At 59.4% G+C, this 17,341-nt stretch overlaps 1 protein-coding gene and 1 long non-coding RNA gene across 6 annotated transcripts; both read left to right on the top strand.

Moving 5' to 3' along the window:
* LOC135317070 (uncharacterized) lies at positions 1 to 4,731 on the top strand. 2 transcript variants are annotated; one of them, XR_010376189.1, is made up of 4 exons: positions 1 to 609; positions 1,566 to 1,605; positions 1,758 to 1,980; positions 3,853 to 4,731. It is a non-coding gene; the product is annotated as an uncharacterized LOC135317070 (long non-coding RNA). The 2 variants fall into 2 exon arrangements; XR_010376190.1 differs by lacking the exon at positions 1,758 to 1,980 and having other exon boundaries at positions 21 to 609.
* A 2,989-nt stretch (positions 4,732 to 7,720) lies between these two features.
* Positions 7,721 to 16,703, top strand: SLC20A1 (solute carrier family 20 member 1). Of its 4 annotated transcripts, none has more exons than XM_064472747.1 (11): positions 7,721 to 7,864; positions 8,034 to 8,510; positions 8,584 to 8,724; positions 8,823 to 8,908; positions 10,417 to 10,513; positions 12,242 to 12,361; positions 13,908 to 14,156; positions 14,250 to 14,799; positions 14,901 to 15,086; positions 15,417 to 15,501; positions 15,994 to 16,703. In XM_064472747.1, the coding sequence occupies exons 2-11, from the start codon at positions 8,192 to 8,194 to the stop codon at positions 16,153 to 16,155; spliced, it is 1,995 nt and encodes a 664-aa protein (XP_064328817.1). In that variant the 5' UTR covers positions 7,721 to 7,864; positions 8,034 to 8,191; the 3' UTR covers positions 16,156 to 16,703. The 4 variants fall into 4 exon arrangements, with proteins under 4 accessions (XP_064328817.1, XP_064328815.1, XP_064328814.1 ...); XM_064472745.1 differs by having other exon boundaries at positions 8,031 to 8,510; XM_064472744.1 differs by having other exon boundaries at positions 7,721 to 7,888.
* Positions 16,704 to 17,341: the final 638 nt, after the last annotated feature.

The following is a 17,341-nucleotide window of genomic DNA, read 5'->3' as shown; positions in this document are numbered from 1 at the left end:
GCCTGTGGAGTGGGCATAGATCGATCGCTCCATGCAACTCAGACAGCTGCTGCCCGTAGTCCTCGCCCAGAAGGTTGACTCAGGCTCTTCAAGTCCGGTGGCTGGAGCTAGCCGCAGTGGGGAGCTCCCAGGGGTCTTTTTATTTACTGTGCTTCTATTAGCATGAGCAATAACTTATGAATAGAACATGGATTTGGAACTTGGAGGGGTTTTGTGGTTTGGTTTTGGTTTGTGTTTTGTTTTTTGTTTTTTTTATTTTATCTGAAGCATTAGGATCGTCTCCCAGGCACATTGGCACAAAAAGCACGAAAAGATGACATTAAAATGTCCGCTGGCTTCTGTAGGCAAGGGATGGAGACTCAGATTTTGTCTTGGTTGGGAAAAGGCCTTGGGGCTGAATATTGTGAAAAGGGCTGTACAATCACTAGAGGGCTCCTGGGCTCTTCAGTGGCATTGCCTGTCGACACCTCTCTCTGATCTGTCCTTGCTCCTGCTCTGCAAGTAGCCATTCCCTGCCCTCTCTTGCAACGCTGCGAGGGACACCCAGATGATGCCTTGCCAGACACCCAGAAAAGGGACAAGCTTGAGGGGACCGAGGGAAAACCCGAGGTAGGGGAACTCCAAGGTCGGTTGGCAGTGCTGGGGCCAAGCGGATGTGTGCTGGTGGGGGAGCTCCTGTTCTTGCTGCCCTCAGCCCTCTTGGAAATGCCAAATAAATCCCCCTGGGGCCAGCTCCCAGCTGGGGTCACCAGCCTGTGCCAGGCAGGACGTTGGTCTGCAGGGATTTGGGCAGGAGGGAGTGCTGCAGGTCCGGGGGAGGCAGCTCACCCCCTTTTTACCACATGGGGAACATAAGCCCGCATGGGGGGGAGGGAAGCCCCCAGAAAGGGACATGGTGGACCCTGGGGGCACAGGGCTCTCCTGGAGGGCAGCCCCGAGGGCTGCAGGTGAGGCACCTGGGGGCAGCAGGGGAGAGGCGGAGGGTGGGCGGTGGGAGTGGATGAGGTGCGAGCCTGCAGGAGGGGAAGGGAGGACACCTCAGCCATCGCCCTGGGAGGGGAAGGAATCCAATATGGGGCAAGCAGAGAGTATCTCGGCTCAGGTAGCGGTCAGTGGGGGAGATGTCAGCACACATGGAGGGAAGGAAGGGGCTTTGACCATCCTAAGAGGGGAAGGAGGGAGACATGAGCACTCTAGGCTGGAAAATAAAAGGGATGTGAGCATGAGGAAAGGAGAAAGGAAGGGTCAGAGCAGACATGGAGTGCAGTGGGAAGAGGTGTGAACAGGCACTGCAGGCAACAGAGGCAAGCTGAGAGCTCATGTGGGAGGCTGGAGGAGCCTTGGAGGGGAAGCGATGTGCTCTGGGTGCACAGGGAGGGGAAGGCTAGGGGCACGAGTGCTTATGGGGGGCATGGAGGGAGTGCAGGAGCTTGCAGAGGGAAGGGAGGGGATGAGGGTGCTCAGGGAGGGGAAGGGATGTGAGCAAACAGGGCAGAACGATGGGTTGACCTTGGCTGGACGCCGGGTGCCCACCCAGCTGCTCAATCACTCCCTCTTCTCAACAGGACATGGTGAGAAGATGCGATGAAAAGCTCATGGGACAAGGTGAGGACAGGGAGATTGCTTACCAATTACCATCATGGGCAAAACAGACTCAACTTAGGGAAATTAATTTATTGCAAATTAAGCAGTGCAGAGAAATGAAAAATAAGAACAAATCTAAAAACACCTTCCCCCCACCCCTCCCTTCTTCCCAGGCTCAACTTCCTCACTCGTCTCTCTCAGTCACTGCTGTGCAGCAGTTTTTATCCCTTCTTAAATACGCCATCACAGAGGTGCCACCACCGTCGCTGATGGGCTCAGCTTTGGCCAGCAGTGGGTCCATCTTGGAGCCACTGGAACAGGCTCTGTTGGACACGGGGGCAGCTTCTGGCACCTTCTCCCCCACTACGAAAACCTTGCCACAGAAACCCAATACAGGTGGGCACCAGGGGACCAAAATGCCCAGGGTTGGAGGGCAGGGGAGAAACCGAGGGGTCTGGGAGTGCCGGGGCCGGCATCCCCTCAGGCAGGTCTGAGTGGTGGTGGGAGTCTGGCAGGGGGTTACATGGGCCAAGGGGACACTGGAGGGGGCCTGACTGAGGAGGGGGGTCTGTGGGTCTGTGGTCAGAAGTGGGGCCATTAAGCTGTGGAGCTGCCTGGGGCTGGGCTGGGCAGTGGTGGTGATGGTTGGGGTGCTGGGGGGACCCAGGGGGTGCTGGTGATACTTAGGGGTCCGGGGTGGGCCAGCAAACGTTGGAGGGGCCCGTGGTGCCATTGGCCATGGGGGCACTTTCAGGGACCTCCAGATCAAAGCCAGCGCCAGGGCTGGGAGCACCGATGCAAAGCAGCTCAGCTCAGCAGCACCAAAAATCCTGTTGCCCTTCTGCTGTGCCATCCCAGGGGCGTTTTGGGCATCTCTGCTCCACAACTCACACAGCTTCTCTCCCTGGAGTGTGCCTGCAAAGCCGGAATGCCCCGTGCCCAGGAGGATTTTGGGGGAAGGCTTAGCAGAGAAATCGCAGCCTTGGAAACCTGTGCTGCCAGCGCGTCAGGGACAGGATTTACAGACCTGCTCATGTTATCGGCGGGGAGGGGGCTGGAGCCTGTGGTTTTGTAGGTGAAATGGGCATGAGCCGGAGCCGTTTCCAGGTTGTTTCCCAGCAGCTCCCCCTGCCCCGGTGCCTTAAGTCCCACAGTCCCCACTCCTCAGGCAGGGGAGCTGTAAGAGCAGAGCTGCTGCAGGTCCAAGGTTCCCCCACGCAGTGTTGGCTGGAGCTGCAGAGATTGCCCGTCTCTCTCGTGCTTTGGTACCGCGGTGGTGCTGCTGAGCGGTGTTTTGGCTCTGTGTTTGCACAGTGGCTCCTCTCCCTGGGTGTCGTGGTTTAGCCCCAGCAGGCAGCTCAGCCCCACTCAGCGCTCACTCGCTCGCTCCCCCGCGGCAGGATGGGGGGAGAATCAGAAGGGTAAAAGTGAGAAAATTCCTGGGTTGAGACAAAGATAGTTTAAGAGGTAAAGCACAACAGTAATAGTAGTCATAATAACAATAACAACGATATAATGAAAAGGAAAAACAAAATCTGTGCGCACAAGCAAAGCAAGACAAGGATTCATTCCCTCCTTCCCATGGGCAGGCGGGTGCTCAGCCATCCCCAGGAAAGCAGGGCTCCATCACGTGTCATGGTGACTTGGGAAAACAAACGCCATCACTCCCAACGTCCCCACCTTCCTTCTCCTTCCCTCAGCTTTATTATACTGAGCATGACACCATATAGCGTGGAACTGGCCCCTTGGTCAGCTGGGTGGGCTGTGCCCCCTCCCCCCCCGGCTTCTTGTGCCCCCAGCAGAGCCTGGGAAGCTGGGAAAGTCCTTGACTAGTGTAAGCACTGCTTAGGGACACTCAGCCGCTACTTAACAACAGCTAAGACACCAGTGTGCCATCAGCACTATTCTCATACCAAATCCAAACGACACTACACCAGCTGCAGTGAAGAAAATGACCTCTAACCCAGCCAAACCCAGCCCACAGTGTCATTCACATCTCCAGCACAGCAAACCCATGCCCCAGTGCAAGCCACGCTACAGGACAAAAGGTGTGACGACACGGTGGTGGCACTGGGCTGTCATCCAACCCAGGCTGCTTGATCTTGGCACGGGGCTCCTGCCCTTCAGATGAGGATCCCATATCTCCCAGTGCACCACCCAGTCCCAGCACACAACTGTCCCATAGCCCTTGGCCCACAGCCTGTAGATACAGCTATAGGTACGGCTACAGATAGGAGTGTTGATACATAAGCTTTCTTGTTTCCACAGGTGACGCCAGTCAATTAAAGCCTTGGGGTTTGGAGATGCCATCCTGGAAGTGATGCCCTGGCCTGATCTCATGGTGCTGTTCCCAAGGACTTGCTCACCAGACCCCTGCCGATAGCACCAGGGATCCCACGCAGGTTCCTGGTTGCTGTGGCTTCCCATCACTGGGGCATCTCCATGGTTACCTTGGGAGCTGCGGACGTCCCTTCCCTGCTTCTAGACCCTGCCCCTCCTGTGTCCAGGCAGGTCCTCCCGCAAGCCACCGCACCTCCTCTCTTCTGACTGGCACAGCTTGGTCTGGTGGAAGGCTGGAGAGGTGGGGACACTTGTCCCCTCCCTCCGTAGAGCTGGAGATGGCAATTACTGTCAAGAATGGGCTTCCCATGTGAGGACAACCATGCGCCAAGCTGGGAGCCACAGCTGTGTGAGGGGTTGCACCACAAGTTCAAACGGCCAGAGCACCTGGCACCTCTGCTCAAGACCACGGGAGGAAGAGCAGCGTCCATTTGGGACAGGAGACGCTGAGCAGGAGACCTGAGACACAAGAAGGAGATGCAAAGGGAGACCCCTCAGGGCATGCATGAGGAGGTGTGTGAGGAGAGGAGAGAGGGGGAAGCAGAGGAGACCTGTAGGAGGGGGCACTGTTGGAAGAAGGTATTCCATGCTGGAGGTGGTACACCCTGAGGGGACTACAGCCCATGGAGCACCTGTGCTGGAGCAGGGACACTGCTGGGAGAATGAAACCCATCGAGGAACCCCCACTGGAGCAAAGGAGCAGTAGGAAGACACCTCTGAATATCACCATGGATGGAGACTCCACAGCATCTCTGGGCAACCTGTTCCAGTGTTTGGCCACCTAAAAGATGGCTTTCTTCTGCTTGAGTGGAATTTCCTGGGTTTTTAATTTGTGCCTGTTGCCTCTTGTCCTGTCTGTGGGAACAACTGAGAAGGGTCTGGCTCCCTCTTCTTCATTCCCTCCCACCAGATATTGTAGGGCTTTGCATGTCCCCTTGTTGAACTTCATGAGGTTCCTCCCAGCTCAGCTGTCCAGCCTGTCAATGTCCGTCTGGACGGCAACACGACGCTCTGGTGCGTCAGCCGCTCCTCCCCACCTCGCGTCGTCTGCGACGTTGCTGAGGGTGCAGCAGCCGCAATTCTCCCGTTCGTCCGTGAGGGTGTAATGGCTGACCGTCAACAGCCTCACTGAGCTGGAGGTAAACAGCGTCCGCTGCTCTTCCGCCGAGCCGGTCACCTCCCTGTAGGAGGCCATGGGGCTGGTGAGGCATGACTTTCCCTTTGGCGGTCCATGCTGACCGCGGCCCAGCAGCTTCTTGTTCGTCATGCGCTTGGAAATGGTTTCCAGGTCTTCATTCTTGTCCTCCTTAAAGGCAGGAGTGATATTTGCTCTCTTCCCATCCTCAGGGAGCTCTCCCCGTCACCATGACCGTCCAAAGCTGATCTACATCCAGCTCCCTCAGCATTGCTGACTCCTCCTGTTGGGTCCCCGTGCTGCGCGCACCTGCCTGGAGGCATCTCGGGGAGGCACCCGCGCCTGCGCGTTCCCCACCACATCCCCAGCCCTGCACCTCGTGTGCTTGGCGCTGCACCCCCTGTATTTAGCCTGGCACCGCGCTTGCTCGGCGCTGCACCTTGTGGTTTTGGTGCTGTCCCCAAGAGCTGGGGCTGTACCCACCGACCCCCCAGCTGGAGTGATCAGCCCTGAACCCTTTGGTGCCCAGTGCTGCACCCGACGGGCTCGGTGCTGCTCCCCCATGTGTGTGGCCCTGCACCCCCTTTTTCTCAGCGCTGCACCCCTTGTGCTCAGTGCTGCACCTGTCTGTGCTTGGCCCCAAACCCCACATGCTCAGAGCTGCATCCACAGTGCCCAGTGTTGCACCCCACATGCTCAGAGCTGCCCCCCAGGTGCCCGGTGCTGCCCCCGTGGGCCACCTCTGCCCATGCAGGGCTGCAGGCGCACCTGGGTCCCTTCACAGCTTTGGGGGTGCAGGAGGATGGGAGCCAGGGACCCAGGCCATGGGTCCTCCCAGCCTCATCTAGGGTCTCCTGCCTCAGTCTCCCCCACAGACAGGTCCATCCGGGGCAGACGGGGCCACCCGGGGTGCCAGGGATGTGGGAGGGGGACGGTAAGGGCATGGGGTCTTCCCCTCCTACTGCCTGGGTGGGCTGAGAGGGGTGAGGGGACCCCAGCCTCCGGGCATGTGCCCCCCCTCGCCTCCCTGACCTGGGCCGCGCCGCGACTCTGTGCACCCGGCGCCACACGTGGCCGGGGACACGGGGCTCACGGGGACGCGGGATGGACTCTGGCCCGGTGACACGGGGGCAGCAGAGCCGGGACACCCCGGCCACTTCCCCCCACACTGGGTGCCATCCACAGGCCGACGTCACCGGAGGCTCCGTGATGCGATGGACCAGCCCCGGGTGGCACCGAGCTGCTGACCCATGCAGGGGCTCAACCCCCCCAGGCCGGACACCGCAGCTTCCCCTGCCAGGCTGACCCGCTGCCCTGGCGCGGGGACGCTGTGGCTCTGCCCGATGAGCTGCAGTTCCTGCCGGGCAACGGTCACCTCGAGGTGGGAACGGGCACCGGTGTCCGATCCCCCAAGGTCACACGTGTGCACCCAGCATGTGCGGGCTGCGGGGGGTGTGTGTGCTGGGGGGGACCCACAAACCTCCTGGGACCCCGCGGGATCCCGCAGGCTGTGTTTACCCAGTTGCGGGTGATGATGCCGCAGCCAGTCCTGGTGGGAACCGCTTTTAGTCCCTGCTCTGGGCCTTTGCTGCGGGAACGTGGGCTGTGCTGGTGCTGGGGCGAGGTGGGTGCCCCCGGCACCGGGACCCCCAGGGCCAGTGCTGCTGCTACTGGGTGCTGGCCCCCACCTGGTACCGGCACAAGGCCCGTGTTTGACACCGATCCAGGGCAGATTTCACCATGGTGCGAGCCCGGTGCTTTGTGGGTTGTGCCCCCCGAGCCGGTGCCGTGCCGGTGCCATGCCTGGTGTGGCTGGCCCAGTGCAACGGTCAGGCTGCCCGAGAGGGGGGGAGTTGCCGTCCCTGGGGGGGGGTTCAAACAACGTGTAGCTGTGGCACTTGGGGACGTGGTTTGGGAGGCCTGGGGGTGTTGGGTTGGGCTTGGTGACACCAGAGGTCTTTTCCAGCTTTAGTGACTCTATGATTCTGTGAACCCAGCCCCAAGATGTGCCGGGGCCGTGCTGGGGCTGAGCTTAGAGTCGTGCCAGATCTGGGCCAGACCCACACGGGCCCAAAGCAGATGGTGCCCACACCTGTGCTGAGTCGTGCTGGGACTGAGCCCACGCCTGTGTTGGGCTGTGCCAAGCTGAGCCGAGCCGAGCCGAGCTCAGTAGTGCTGAGCTGAGCTGGGCTGTGCTGAGCTGTGCTGACCTGAGCCCAACCAAGCTGAGCTGAGCCCAGCCCAACTGAGCTGTGCCAAACTGAGCTGAGCTTAGCTGGGCCGAGCCCAGCTGAGTCGAGCCGAGCCGAGCCGAGCCGGGCCGGGCCAAACCGCGCCGATCCCAGCAGAGCCGAGCCGAGCCCGCGCCCGCACCCCCCCTCCCCACTCTCCCCCTCCCCACTCTCCCCCTCCCCACTCTCCCCCTCCCCTTCCCCGCAGGCGCGCACGTGGTGCCGGGGCGCGCTGCCCGCGCGGGGGCGCGGCAGCCGGTGGGGCGTGACCCGGACTGTGAGCTCGGCGCTGCCCAATGGCGGCGCGGCCCCGCCCCTCCCCGGCGGCCAGCGGGCCAATGGCCGCCGCGAGCGGTTAAAGAGCGTCAGGCTGCGCGGCGGTCACGTGGGGCGGAGGGGGCGGTTAAAGTGCGGCGGGCGGCGGGCGGCGGCGCCACTCGGAGGCGGTGCGGACGGGCCGACCGACCGACCGACCGACCGACCGACCGACCGACCGACCGACCGACCGACCGGCCGGCCGGCCGGCCGGCAGAGCGGGCCCGGGCCCGGGCCCGGGCGGAGCCGGCCCTCCCCGGTGAGCAGCAGCGCGGCGGCGCCGGTGAGTGGCGGCCTCGGGCGGCGGCGGCGGCGCTGGGCGGGGCGGGCACATGGCGGCGGGCGGGGGCGCGCGCGGGAGCGGCCGTTACCGGGCGCGGGAAGGGCCGTTATCCGGTACCCGCCGCTAAGCCCCGTCTCTCCAGCAGGATGAAGCCGAGCGGCGCAGGCCATGGCGCGGCTCCCAACCCCCAGCCCCTGCAGCCGGTGGGGCCGTAGGACGGCGGATCCCCCCCACGCCCTATAGCAACCTCCCCCCCGTTTAATTTTATACCTAATTTATTTATACGCCACCACCCTTTAAACCATGGACCCGGCCCCCACCGTGCCCCCCGTCCCCATGGTGGGCTTCCTCTGGATGCTGGTCCTGGGCTTCATCATCGCCTTCATCCTGGCCTTCTCTGTCGGCGCCAACGATGTGGCCAACTCCTTTGGCACGGCGGTGGGCTCGGGGGTGGTGACCCTCCGGCAAGCCTGTGTCCTGGCCAGCATCTTTGAGACTGTCGGCTCTGTCCTCCTGGGGGCCAAAGTCAGCGAGACCATCCGGAAGGGGCTCATCGATGTGGAGGTGTACGGCACCTCGCAGCAGCAGCTGCTGATGGCGGGTTCGATCAGTGCCATGTTCGGTGAGGAACGGGGGGACAAAATGGGGGGGTGGCGTGCCCTGGTGACAGCTCTCTCACCAGGCTTCTCTTCCAGGATCTGCTGTGTGGCAGCTGGTGGCTTCATTCTTGAAGCTCCCCATTTCGGGTACGCACTGCATCGTTGGAGCAACCATCGGCTTTTCGCTGGTGGCCAAAGGGCAAGAAGGTGTCAAGTGGTCTGAGCTGTTAAAGATTGGTAAGTCCAGCTTGTGTAACCACCCCTGGGCAGCATCTGCATGCCCCGTGGGCTTCCCCTCCAGTGACGGGATGCTGATTGTGCCTCTTCTCTCCTAGTGTTGTCCTGGTTCATCTCACCCCTCCTTTCAGGCATCATGTCTGCTGTCCTGTTCTTCCTTGTCCGGAGATTCATCCTCCGTAAGGTAAGGCCTCTCCACCCCGTTTTCTGACACTGTGGGGCTCCTGGGTGCTCCACTGTCTGACCTTTGGAGTGGTTGGTTGCACCAGAGTCTTTCCAGGCCCTTAGGTGAGCCCTTCAGGAGGAGCTGAAGGGATGGGAACACCAGCCTTGTAGAGCCACTCCATAAAGTCGTGCCTGGGAGGTGAGGAGGCTTCACTCAACCTCCTGCAAAACATCTGGGCCAGGAACCCAGATGTTCCTGCCTGTTTCCAAACAGTGAAGTAGCCCAGAACTGATAAGATCAGAGCTTCTCGCTGGGCTTTTCCTAAGTCTTGGTACAAGGCTGGATCTCCTTTTGTGTCAGGCTGCAGATGAAGTCAATGACCAACAGAAATAGCTTTTTTTTAAGCCAGGAGGGCCAGAATTGTCCCTGGTGCTGTGGAAACTGTGCTTTCCTCCCATCTGGGGCCCCAGGTGAAGCGAGGGGTGCTTGGGCTGGCTCCAGGGACATGGTCCCACTGTTGGGAATGTCTGAAAGCCCAGGAGGAGGGCTCGGGCACCCAAAGATGCCTGAAATGGAGGTGGCAGTGTTAGACCTCATCTTTCTGAGATGATGATGACCCTGGAGTGCGGGATGCTGCAGCCCAGAGCAGGGGTATCCAGCCAGCTGTGCAGAGGAACTCCATCACTTTCCTCTGCATATCTGAGGTTAACTTGAATTATTTGAGGTCTTAGCTCTAACTGTTTCTGGTTCAAGAGATGTTAAGATCTTATCGCTGCTGGTTTCTACCTGGCAGCCCTTAAAAACAATTCAGTGTCCCTGCTGTCAGAGAAACCTTGCGTAACTGGCCTTTCAAAGCTGGGCTGGCCCTGTCACGCTTCATTCTGGGGCTGAATAGTCTAGTTGCTCTGTCCTGCTCGGCATTTGGTAGTGCTCAGTGTGTTTGTACTGATGCTAGGCCCCGATTGCTGGGTAGCAGCGGAGATTAAGTGCTCCTGCTGCTCGGGTGAGGGCCCCTCTATGCAACTATGTGGTCAAATAAGCTGCTTTGTGAGTAATGGACTTTTTCATTCTGTCCAAGTCCGTTGGAAATAGGTAAAAGCTTTGTCTGACGAATGGTTTTGTCTGAAAGTGCCTGGGGAGTTGAAAGAAAACATACGTGCAGCTGGAGGCTGTGGAGGTCTGCAGGCTGGGGAGCCCTGGGAAGGGCTCAGGAGCCAGGCAGCCGCTGGCTGCCGACACAAATGAGATGCCCCAGCCTTGGGAGTGGTGGGATGCTTGGCTGGCCCTGCCCTGGGTCCCTGGGGAGCCTCGTGGGACCCGTAGTGTTTTGTCACCTTCTCTGTCCCAAACTGGGGGGGTTCTGACCGTGGCAGCCCTGTGGGTGGTTCTGTAAAAGCTGTCAGGAGCCGTGGCTTGCTCAGCAGCTGGCTGAAGTCGCAAACCCCCTTCTGGGAAGGGGCTGCTGCTTGGCCGCTCCACAGCCCGCGAGATATCGCTTTCTGCAGCCACTGATCCTTGTTTTGCAGGCAGATCCTGTTCCCAATGGCTTGCGAGCCTTGCCCATCTTCTACGCCTGTACTGTGGGGATCAACCTCTTCTCTATCATGTATACCGGTGCGCCTTGTAAGTACGCATGAGAATACTTGAACCTTAATTTTTAAATTCTTTGCAAAACCTCCATTAAATGCACGATTTACCCCTTTTTTGCTTTACAGGGCTGAAATCTCCTAGAAGGCGGCTGGCCTGTGCCGGTTACAGAAGGCTGCAGGCTAGCGTGCGCTGAGTTCTGGGCTAGATAGTTGCCCAACCAAAGAGACCTGCTCAAACTAAACCCCTCCAGACCTTTCTCCTTAGACTTCACAGGACTGGCAGATAACATGACTTCCCCTTCCCTTCTTTTACCTGTGCTAAAACTCAGGTACCTGGCTGCTGCTGAAGAGATTCCCTGAGCTGCCAGTAGTGAGGCTAGGAGCAGGGATGGAGGCTGTGCCTCCTGATTCACCTTGTCCCTAAGAATAAACTAATTATCCCTGGCAAGAAGAGCTGGCACCTGTACTGAGGAGTTTGTGCTTCCGTTTGAAAAGCCAAATTGAAATGCTTGTTTGGCTGTTGTGTAGAGCGACAGGTCGTGGGCAGGAGTAGGAGAGGGCTTGGCAGGGGAGGGTGGCTTTGCCAGCGGAGCTGGAGGCTCTGTAACCTCCATCTGCCGGGGTGACTCGATGTGAGCTGTTTTTGGTCTGAGCATGGGTTTCCTGTTGCGGAGGAGTTGCTGGAGGTGGGGTGCGGGCAGTCAGTGCTTTCTCCACAGGGTTTCCTCTGTAAACAGTGGCTGGAAAAACTTCTGGAGGGATGTCAGCTTCCCCTTCCCTTGGCTTTCCAGCCTGGGGGGAGGAAGGTGGCGTTGCTGCGGTGCTGCTGGGGGCACTGGGGCCACAAAGCAGCAGTGGTGCTGCTCCAAGAGCACTTTATCACTTGGTACCCGCAAGGTGGATTTGTGTTTATCCGGAGTCCTCAGCTGCAGGAGGGTTGGGTGAGCTTTGTGGCGCTCAAGCGCAGGGTTTGTAGTGTTCAGTGAGCCAGGTTTGGCGTAAGCAAGTAGCCGAGTGCGTGGGTAAGGTAGCTGTGATGTTTCTGGTGGTGCATTAGGAGCAGTAAATTATTGCCTGCAGTGGAAAATGCGGGAGTTGAGTGGTCACAAGCACCTGATACCCTGACTGGGGGCTGCAGCAGGCTGTATAATGCAAAACCTCTGCCGAAAGTCATGCTGCACATGAAAATGCTTGTAACTGGGTCATGTAATGTCTTGCATGCCTTGAAACTTGAGCTTAAGGTCCTAGGGTCTTGTGAAGTGGGAGAATCCATCTTTCCCCAGCAGCTGGAGGAGCTAATAGAGAGATGTGGGGTGCTCTGGTGGGAGCAGCCCAGGCCCTGCGTGTCCTCGCGGAGCTGTTGCTGCAGCAGCTGTGCTGGGTGGTGTGGTTTTTTTTTTTTCTTTGACATTGCAGCAAGTGAGGAGACAAGGGCTGTGAGGAGCCTCCTGTCCCTGCACAAGCCGGTCCCTGATCGGGTTTGGCTGTGGGAGGGAGGGGAAAGTGTCTGCACATGTGAAAGATTAGCTTTTGATGGGGGAGACTGTAAATGGGGGGGTTGGGGTGGGGTGGGCTTCGGTGTGGGTTAAACTCTCGGTTTCAGTGTGGTCAGCAGTGGCTTTCTGATGGTGTTTCTCCCTGGCAGGCGAATTAGCTCAGGGATGTTGCAGGTGGTGGAGTCCCCGTGCCAGGAAGAGCAAAGTCATACATCGAGGAGGCTTTTGCCCAGAGGTTTTCAAAGATCCGTTGTTTTATTTCCTAGTGCTGGGCTTTGACAAACTTCCTCTGTGGGGTATCCTCCTAATTTCGGCGGGGAGTGCTGTTGTCTGTGCTCTCGTCGTCTGGTTCATTGTATGTCCAAGAATGAAGAAGAAAATTGAACGTAAGTAATGCCTCTCGCTTTGCAGCCATTTGGGGAAGGGCACGCTCGGACTAACCAACTTCTTTTCCCAGCGGGAGATCTCATTAGCCGCAGGGCTGTTATTAGCAGGGATCCTCAGCTACGGTTATCGCTTAAGCTGCTCCGCAAACCCTGAGTCACTGGGGCACATCCATGGAGCTGGGCCCTGCATGCTGCTAACCTGCAGCAGCAGCAGCAAGCTGCTCCATGGCACCCCAAAATACCCCTCAAAGCCGCTGTTGTGCTGCCGAGCGGTGTCTGGCAGCTGATACCTGCGCAGGGCAATCTCTCCTTGAACCGCACGGGACAGCCTGATTTCACTGTTCAGTAAAGAAGAGAAGGCAGGAGGCAACCTGCCTGTTAACTGGTGTAACCTTTAATCCTCCACATACCTGCTGATCAATCTTTGGCCTGGCAGATGCAGATCACAAGTTTAAAGCTGTGTAAGCTGATGAAATCCTTTCCCTGTAGCAAAAAAAAAAAGCTCTATTGAAAGGCATCCAAAAGAGCAGCCCTGAGCTCTGCCTCCCAAAAAGTACAGGCAGCTCTCCTGGAGTCGTGTGTGGTCTTGCATATAAATTTTGCATGCAGGCTTGGGGCACTTAAGGAACTGGAGATGAGGGGATAACCAGTGTCCTTGCCAGACTAGTGTAATTGGGGTGTGACTAACAGCTTTATGGCTGCCCTTGACGTTCTTCCAGCTGTTCGAGCTTCAGCTTAACTCCTGCCTGCAAGGCAGGCTCCCCTGCCTGCTGAGGTGGCTGGGAGGGGGTGGTGGTGCAGGGCAAGGTGAGCTCTGCCCGGGGCTGGATGCCGCAGCCTGGCCCCTGCAGTGAGCAAACTGGCTGGGAAATTGTCATGTTTGTGACAAGGAGGTGGTTTTTTTGTTGTTGTCTGAAGGAGCTGACCTCATGTTTTCACCTGGAGGAAAACATGCTTTTCCTGGTAGAGGGGCAATAACAGCCTTGGCTTCCAGGGCTTGGTGCTGCTGGCTTGGCTCTTCCAGTGGGACAGGAAACCAGGCTGCCCTCGGGAGGTGGAGACTGGCTCCTGTTTGGGTTTGTCACCCACCAGTGGGAGCTGGAGAGGAGCCCAGGCAGGCGAGTCCTGCTGGCAGAGGAGCTGAGCTCCTCTGGGCACCTTCCCATCAGCTTCAGGAGTGGCAACCACCCCAGAAAGCAGGTCCAGAGCATCCCATGGCCACTGGGGACAGGGATGGGACAAACATGGCTCAAAGAGGAACCGCTGCTGTAGGAAGAATGGGCATAAAAGCCCCATAATGGTGCTCACCACACCCCGTGTGGGAGGGAAGCATCTAAAAATAGGAGATGAGCTGGCCTGTGATGGTTTGGCTGTTGTGCCCGGGACAAGGTGTGACTGCCCTGCAGTTTCCAAAGTTCAGGATGGGGGGGAAGCTGTAAATTTTTATTTAGCTACCATAAATCTGAGTGGTGAGGGGTGCGGGCTTGCTCCTGGTGTTGGGTGTGGTGGTGGGAAGGGGTTTGATGGCAGCAGCCTCCCTCCACAGGCGAGATCAAATCCAGTCCTTCTGAAAGCCCCTTGATGGAGAAGAACATCAGCCCGAAGGAGGACCACGAGGAGCCCAAGGTGCCCCTGGGCGATGCCAAGAGCCCCGTTGCTGATCCAGGGTCGGCTGCGCCCCACCGGGCAGCAGCGGAGGAGAGGATGGTCTCCTTCAACCTTGGGGACCTGGAGGAGGCCCCAGAGCAGGAGAGGCTTCCCAGCCTTGACCTGAAGGAAACCAGCATCAACAGTGGTGAGTAGTGGTGGGTGATACGGGGGTGCTGGGGTGGTCTCCCCCCACTCTGGCTACCCCTGGGTGCTAAACCCCTGCCATATCTCTCGGCAGGAGCTGTGCGGCTGCCCAACGGCAGCCTTGTCCAGTTCAACCAGGCTGTGGGCCACCAGATGAGCTCCAGTGGGCAATACCAGTACCACACAGTGCACAAGGACTCCGGGCTCTACAAGGAGCTCCTGCATAAATTGCACCTGGCCAAGATGGGGGACTGCATGGGGGACTCGGGGGACAAGCCCCTGCGACGCAACAACAGCTACACGTCCTACACCATGGCCATCTGCGGCATGCCCCTGGACTCCCTCCGCGCTAAGGAGGGCGAGGAGATGGAGAAGCTGACATGGCCTGTGGCGGACACCAAGAAGAGGGTCCGCATGGACAGCTACACCAGCTACTGCAATGCGGTGGCAGATGCCCACCCGGCTGCTGATGTGGATCTGAACACAGCCCAGGTGGAGATGGGAGTCAGTGACTGCAAGGGCAGCAGTAGCTCCTTAGAAGAATGGCATGACCAGGACAAACCCGAGGTGTCCCTCCTCTTCCAGTTCCTGCAGATCCTCACAGCCTGCTTTGGCTCCTTTGCTCATGGTGGCAATGATGTTAGGTCAGTTGGGTCAGCAGGAGCGGTGGGGTTTCTTGCTGGGGCTGATGCCCACCTTGCCGAGAGCCTGTGGCCCTCTGGACTAGCTCTCCTTTCTCTTCCAGCAATGCCATAGGGCCTCTGGTCGCTCTCTATCTGGTCTATCAGACGGGACATGTGGCTACCGAGGGGGCAACTCCCATCTGGCTGCTGCTCTATGGAGGTGCAGGGATTTGCATCGGCTTGTGGGTCTGGGGAAGGAGAGTCATCCAGACAATGGGGAAGGACCTGACGCCCATCACGCCATCAAGGTACTGTCCGCCCTGGGGCAGGTGGAGGTTACAGCCAGTCCTAGAGCTGCATCCCATTCCTGGAGCCCCTCTCCATGCTCTTTGGGGGTTTCACTGCTTGGGTGGTGGGGCTGGGGTGTTCATGGTCCTGTAACACCTCCCTGCATCCCTTGGGGGGTCATTCTGGGGCTGCTGGGGGTCTGGAGAGCCAAGTGAGGAGCAGGCCCTGCTGGGCAGGGTCTGCCTGGAGAGAGCAGTCCCAGGTCTGGCTTGGGCTAAGCCAGCCTGATGCGCGCAGGGCAGCGTGGCGGGTCTGGTGCCCACATTCCCTAATGCTTCCTGTCTCTGCAGTGGCTTCAGCATCGAGCTGGCTTCTGCCCTGACGGTGGTGGTTGCCTCCAATGTTGGCCTCCCCATCAGCACAACCCACTGCAAGGTAGGTGGGGGGCAGGAGGGGATGGTGCTGGCTCTGTGCAAGCTCAGCTTCCCCCAAATCGCGGTGCTAACAAGGCTGAGCTGTGTGGGAGGGCCTGAAGGAGACTGCTGGCTGGCCTTCAGGTCCTGGCTCTACCCTTTGCATCTCAATGCAGGGTGGCAGCAGCTGCCCAGGGCTGGGGGGGCGGGAGTCCCTGGGTGAGGGGGCACTCAGGGAGGTGATGGGAGAACAAAACCCCTTTGATGGATCCCTGGACGCTGCCAAGGGGCCATGGGAACCCTGGTGCTGCAGCGCCCTGCCCCCATTGCTGCTCCAGGATGGCAGCATCTTGCCCTCCTCTCTCTGCCTGGGGTCTGCTGGGTCCCCGAGGGCTGGAGCAAAATGCTTGGCCCCACAGCTGAGGCCCTGCCGTGAAGGGCTGTGGGGTGGTGGACACCCGGTGGGTGCCCCGTCCCGCTGCCATCTTGAGCCATGCCCCGGCTCCTCACGCAGGTGGGCTCTGTGGTCTCGGTGGGCTGGCTGCGCTCCAGGAAGGCGGTGGACTGGCGCCTCTTCCGCAACATCTTCATGGCCTGGTTTGTCACCGTCCCCATCTCGGGTCTCATCAGCGCTGCCATCATGGCTGTCTTCAAGTACGCCATCCTGAAGGCATGAGGGCAGCAGGGCTTGTGCTGCTCCTGCTTCCCTGCTGCCACCCTCCCCTCTGGGAGCCAGGGAGCCTCATCCCACTGGGGGATGGGGGCTACCATCCAGTTTGGGGCTTCCTGAGCTCTGCATAGTATTGTCACTGAAGTATTTTTTTTTTTTAATATAAATGTCAGTGCTAAGTTTCTTGGGGGGTGCAGTGGTGGGCTGCGCCAGCCTCCAGACTGCCTCCCCTGCTGCGCTGTAGCTTTAGGTTAGCAGTTATGGGAGGCCACTCTTCTTATTTTTAATGACTTAATTTAAGAGCCCCTGGCAGTGATTCCTCCTTGGGGCTGGTCCTTGCCCCTCCCAGGAGGGCTCAGGGGCTGGGGGGCATCCTCCCACTGTGGGCTGTTGTGCTGTGTTCAGCTTTGCCTCCATTGCTGTAGGCGTGTGGACACCAGATGCTGCCCAACCATCCTGCTTGGGGTCCCTGGGGCCTGTCCCCAGTGCCCCCCCCTTCCCTCCCCCCCCACTGCTGCTACCTCGGACTCAATAAAGACTTCCTTTGTAGGTCAGTGCTGCTGTTGATTGTGGGGCTCTGGGGGGGGCCCCCTGTCACAGGCTGCCCCATGGCATCGGCCCTGCCCTTCCCTGGACCCACGCCCTGGGAGGGAGCTGAGCCTGGGGCAACTGATAAGAGCCCCGTGTGTCCCCTTGTGTCATGGGACTGGCTGTAAACACCCCCAGCCCTGTGGGGGGTGTGTGTGTTATCAGGGCCCTGCAGCCGGGGGGCTGCTCCTGGCCCTCTTACCGGCCCCCCAGCCCTGGGGTGGGAGCTGCTCTTTGCTGTCACCTCCGTGTTCCCGTCACCAGGGATGTGCCCTGGTCAAGGCCAGGCACAGGGACCCATGTCAGTGGGTTGGCACTGGGGTGTTGAAACAGCGGTGGGTGGGGGGTCCCTTGGAGGGGCTGAGCCCTGCCTGGGGCTGGAGCCATGGGCACGTGTGGGCTTGGGAATGTGCCCCGTGGGGATGTGTCTCGGACAGGGGGTGGGGTGGGGGCGGTGACGAGTCCCACGGGGTGGGGGGGGATGGGAACATTCCTTACTGAGACCGCGCTGTGTCCCACGGGACGTGGGTGCCCCCTCCTGTTATCCCCCCCGCCCCATCGCTGGTGTGAGGTGCCGGGGGTGCTTCCCCCGCCCTCTCCTCTC

The sequence above is a fragment of the Phalacrocorax carbo genome, chromosome 24, assembly GCF_963921805.1.
Source record: "Phalacrocorax carbo chromosome 24, bPhaCar2.1, whole genome shotgun sequence".
Lineage (NCBI taxonomy): Eukaryota > Metazoa > Chordata > Aves > Suliformes > Phalacrocoracidae > Phalacrocorax > Phalacrocorax carbo.
Note: the sequence above shows the minus strand (reverse complement) of the source record. Positions and strands in the feature narration are given on the sequence as shown.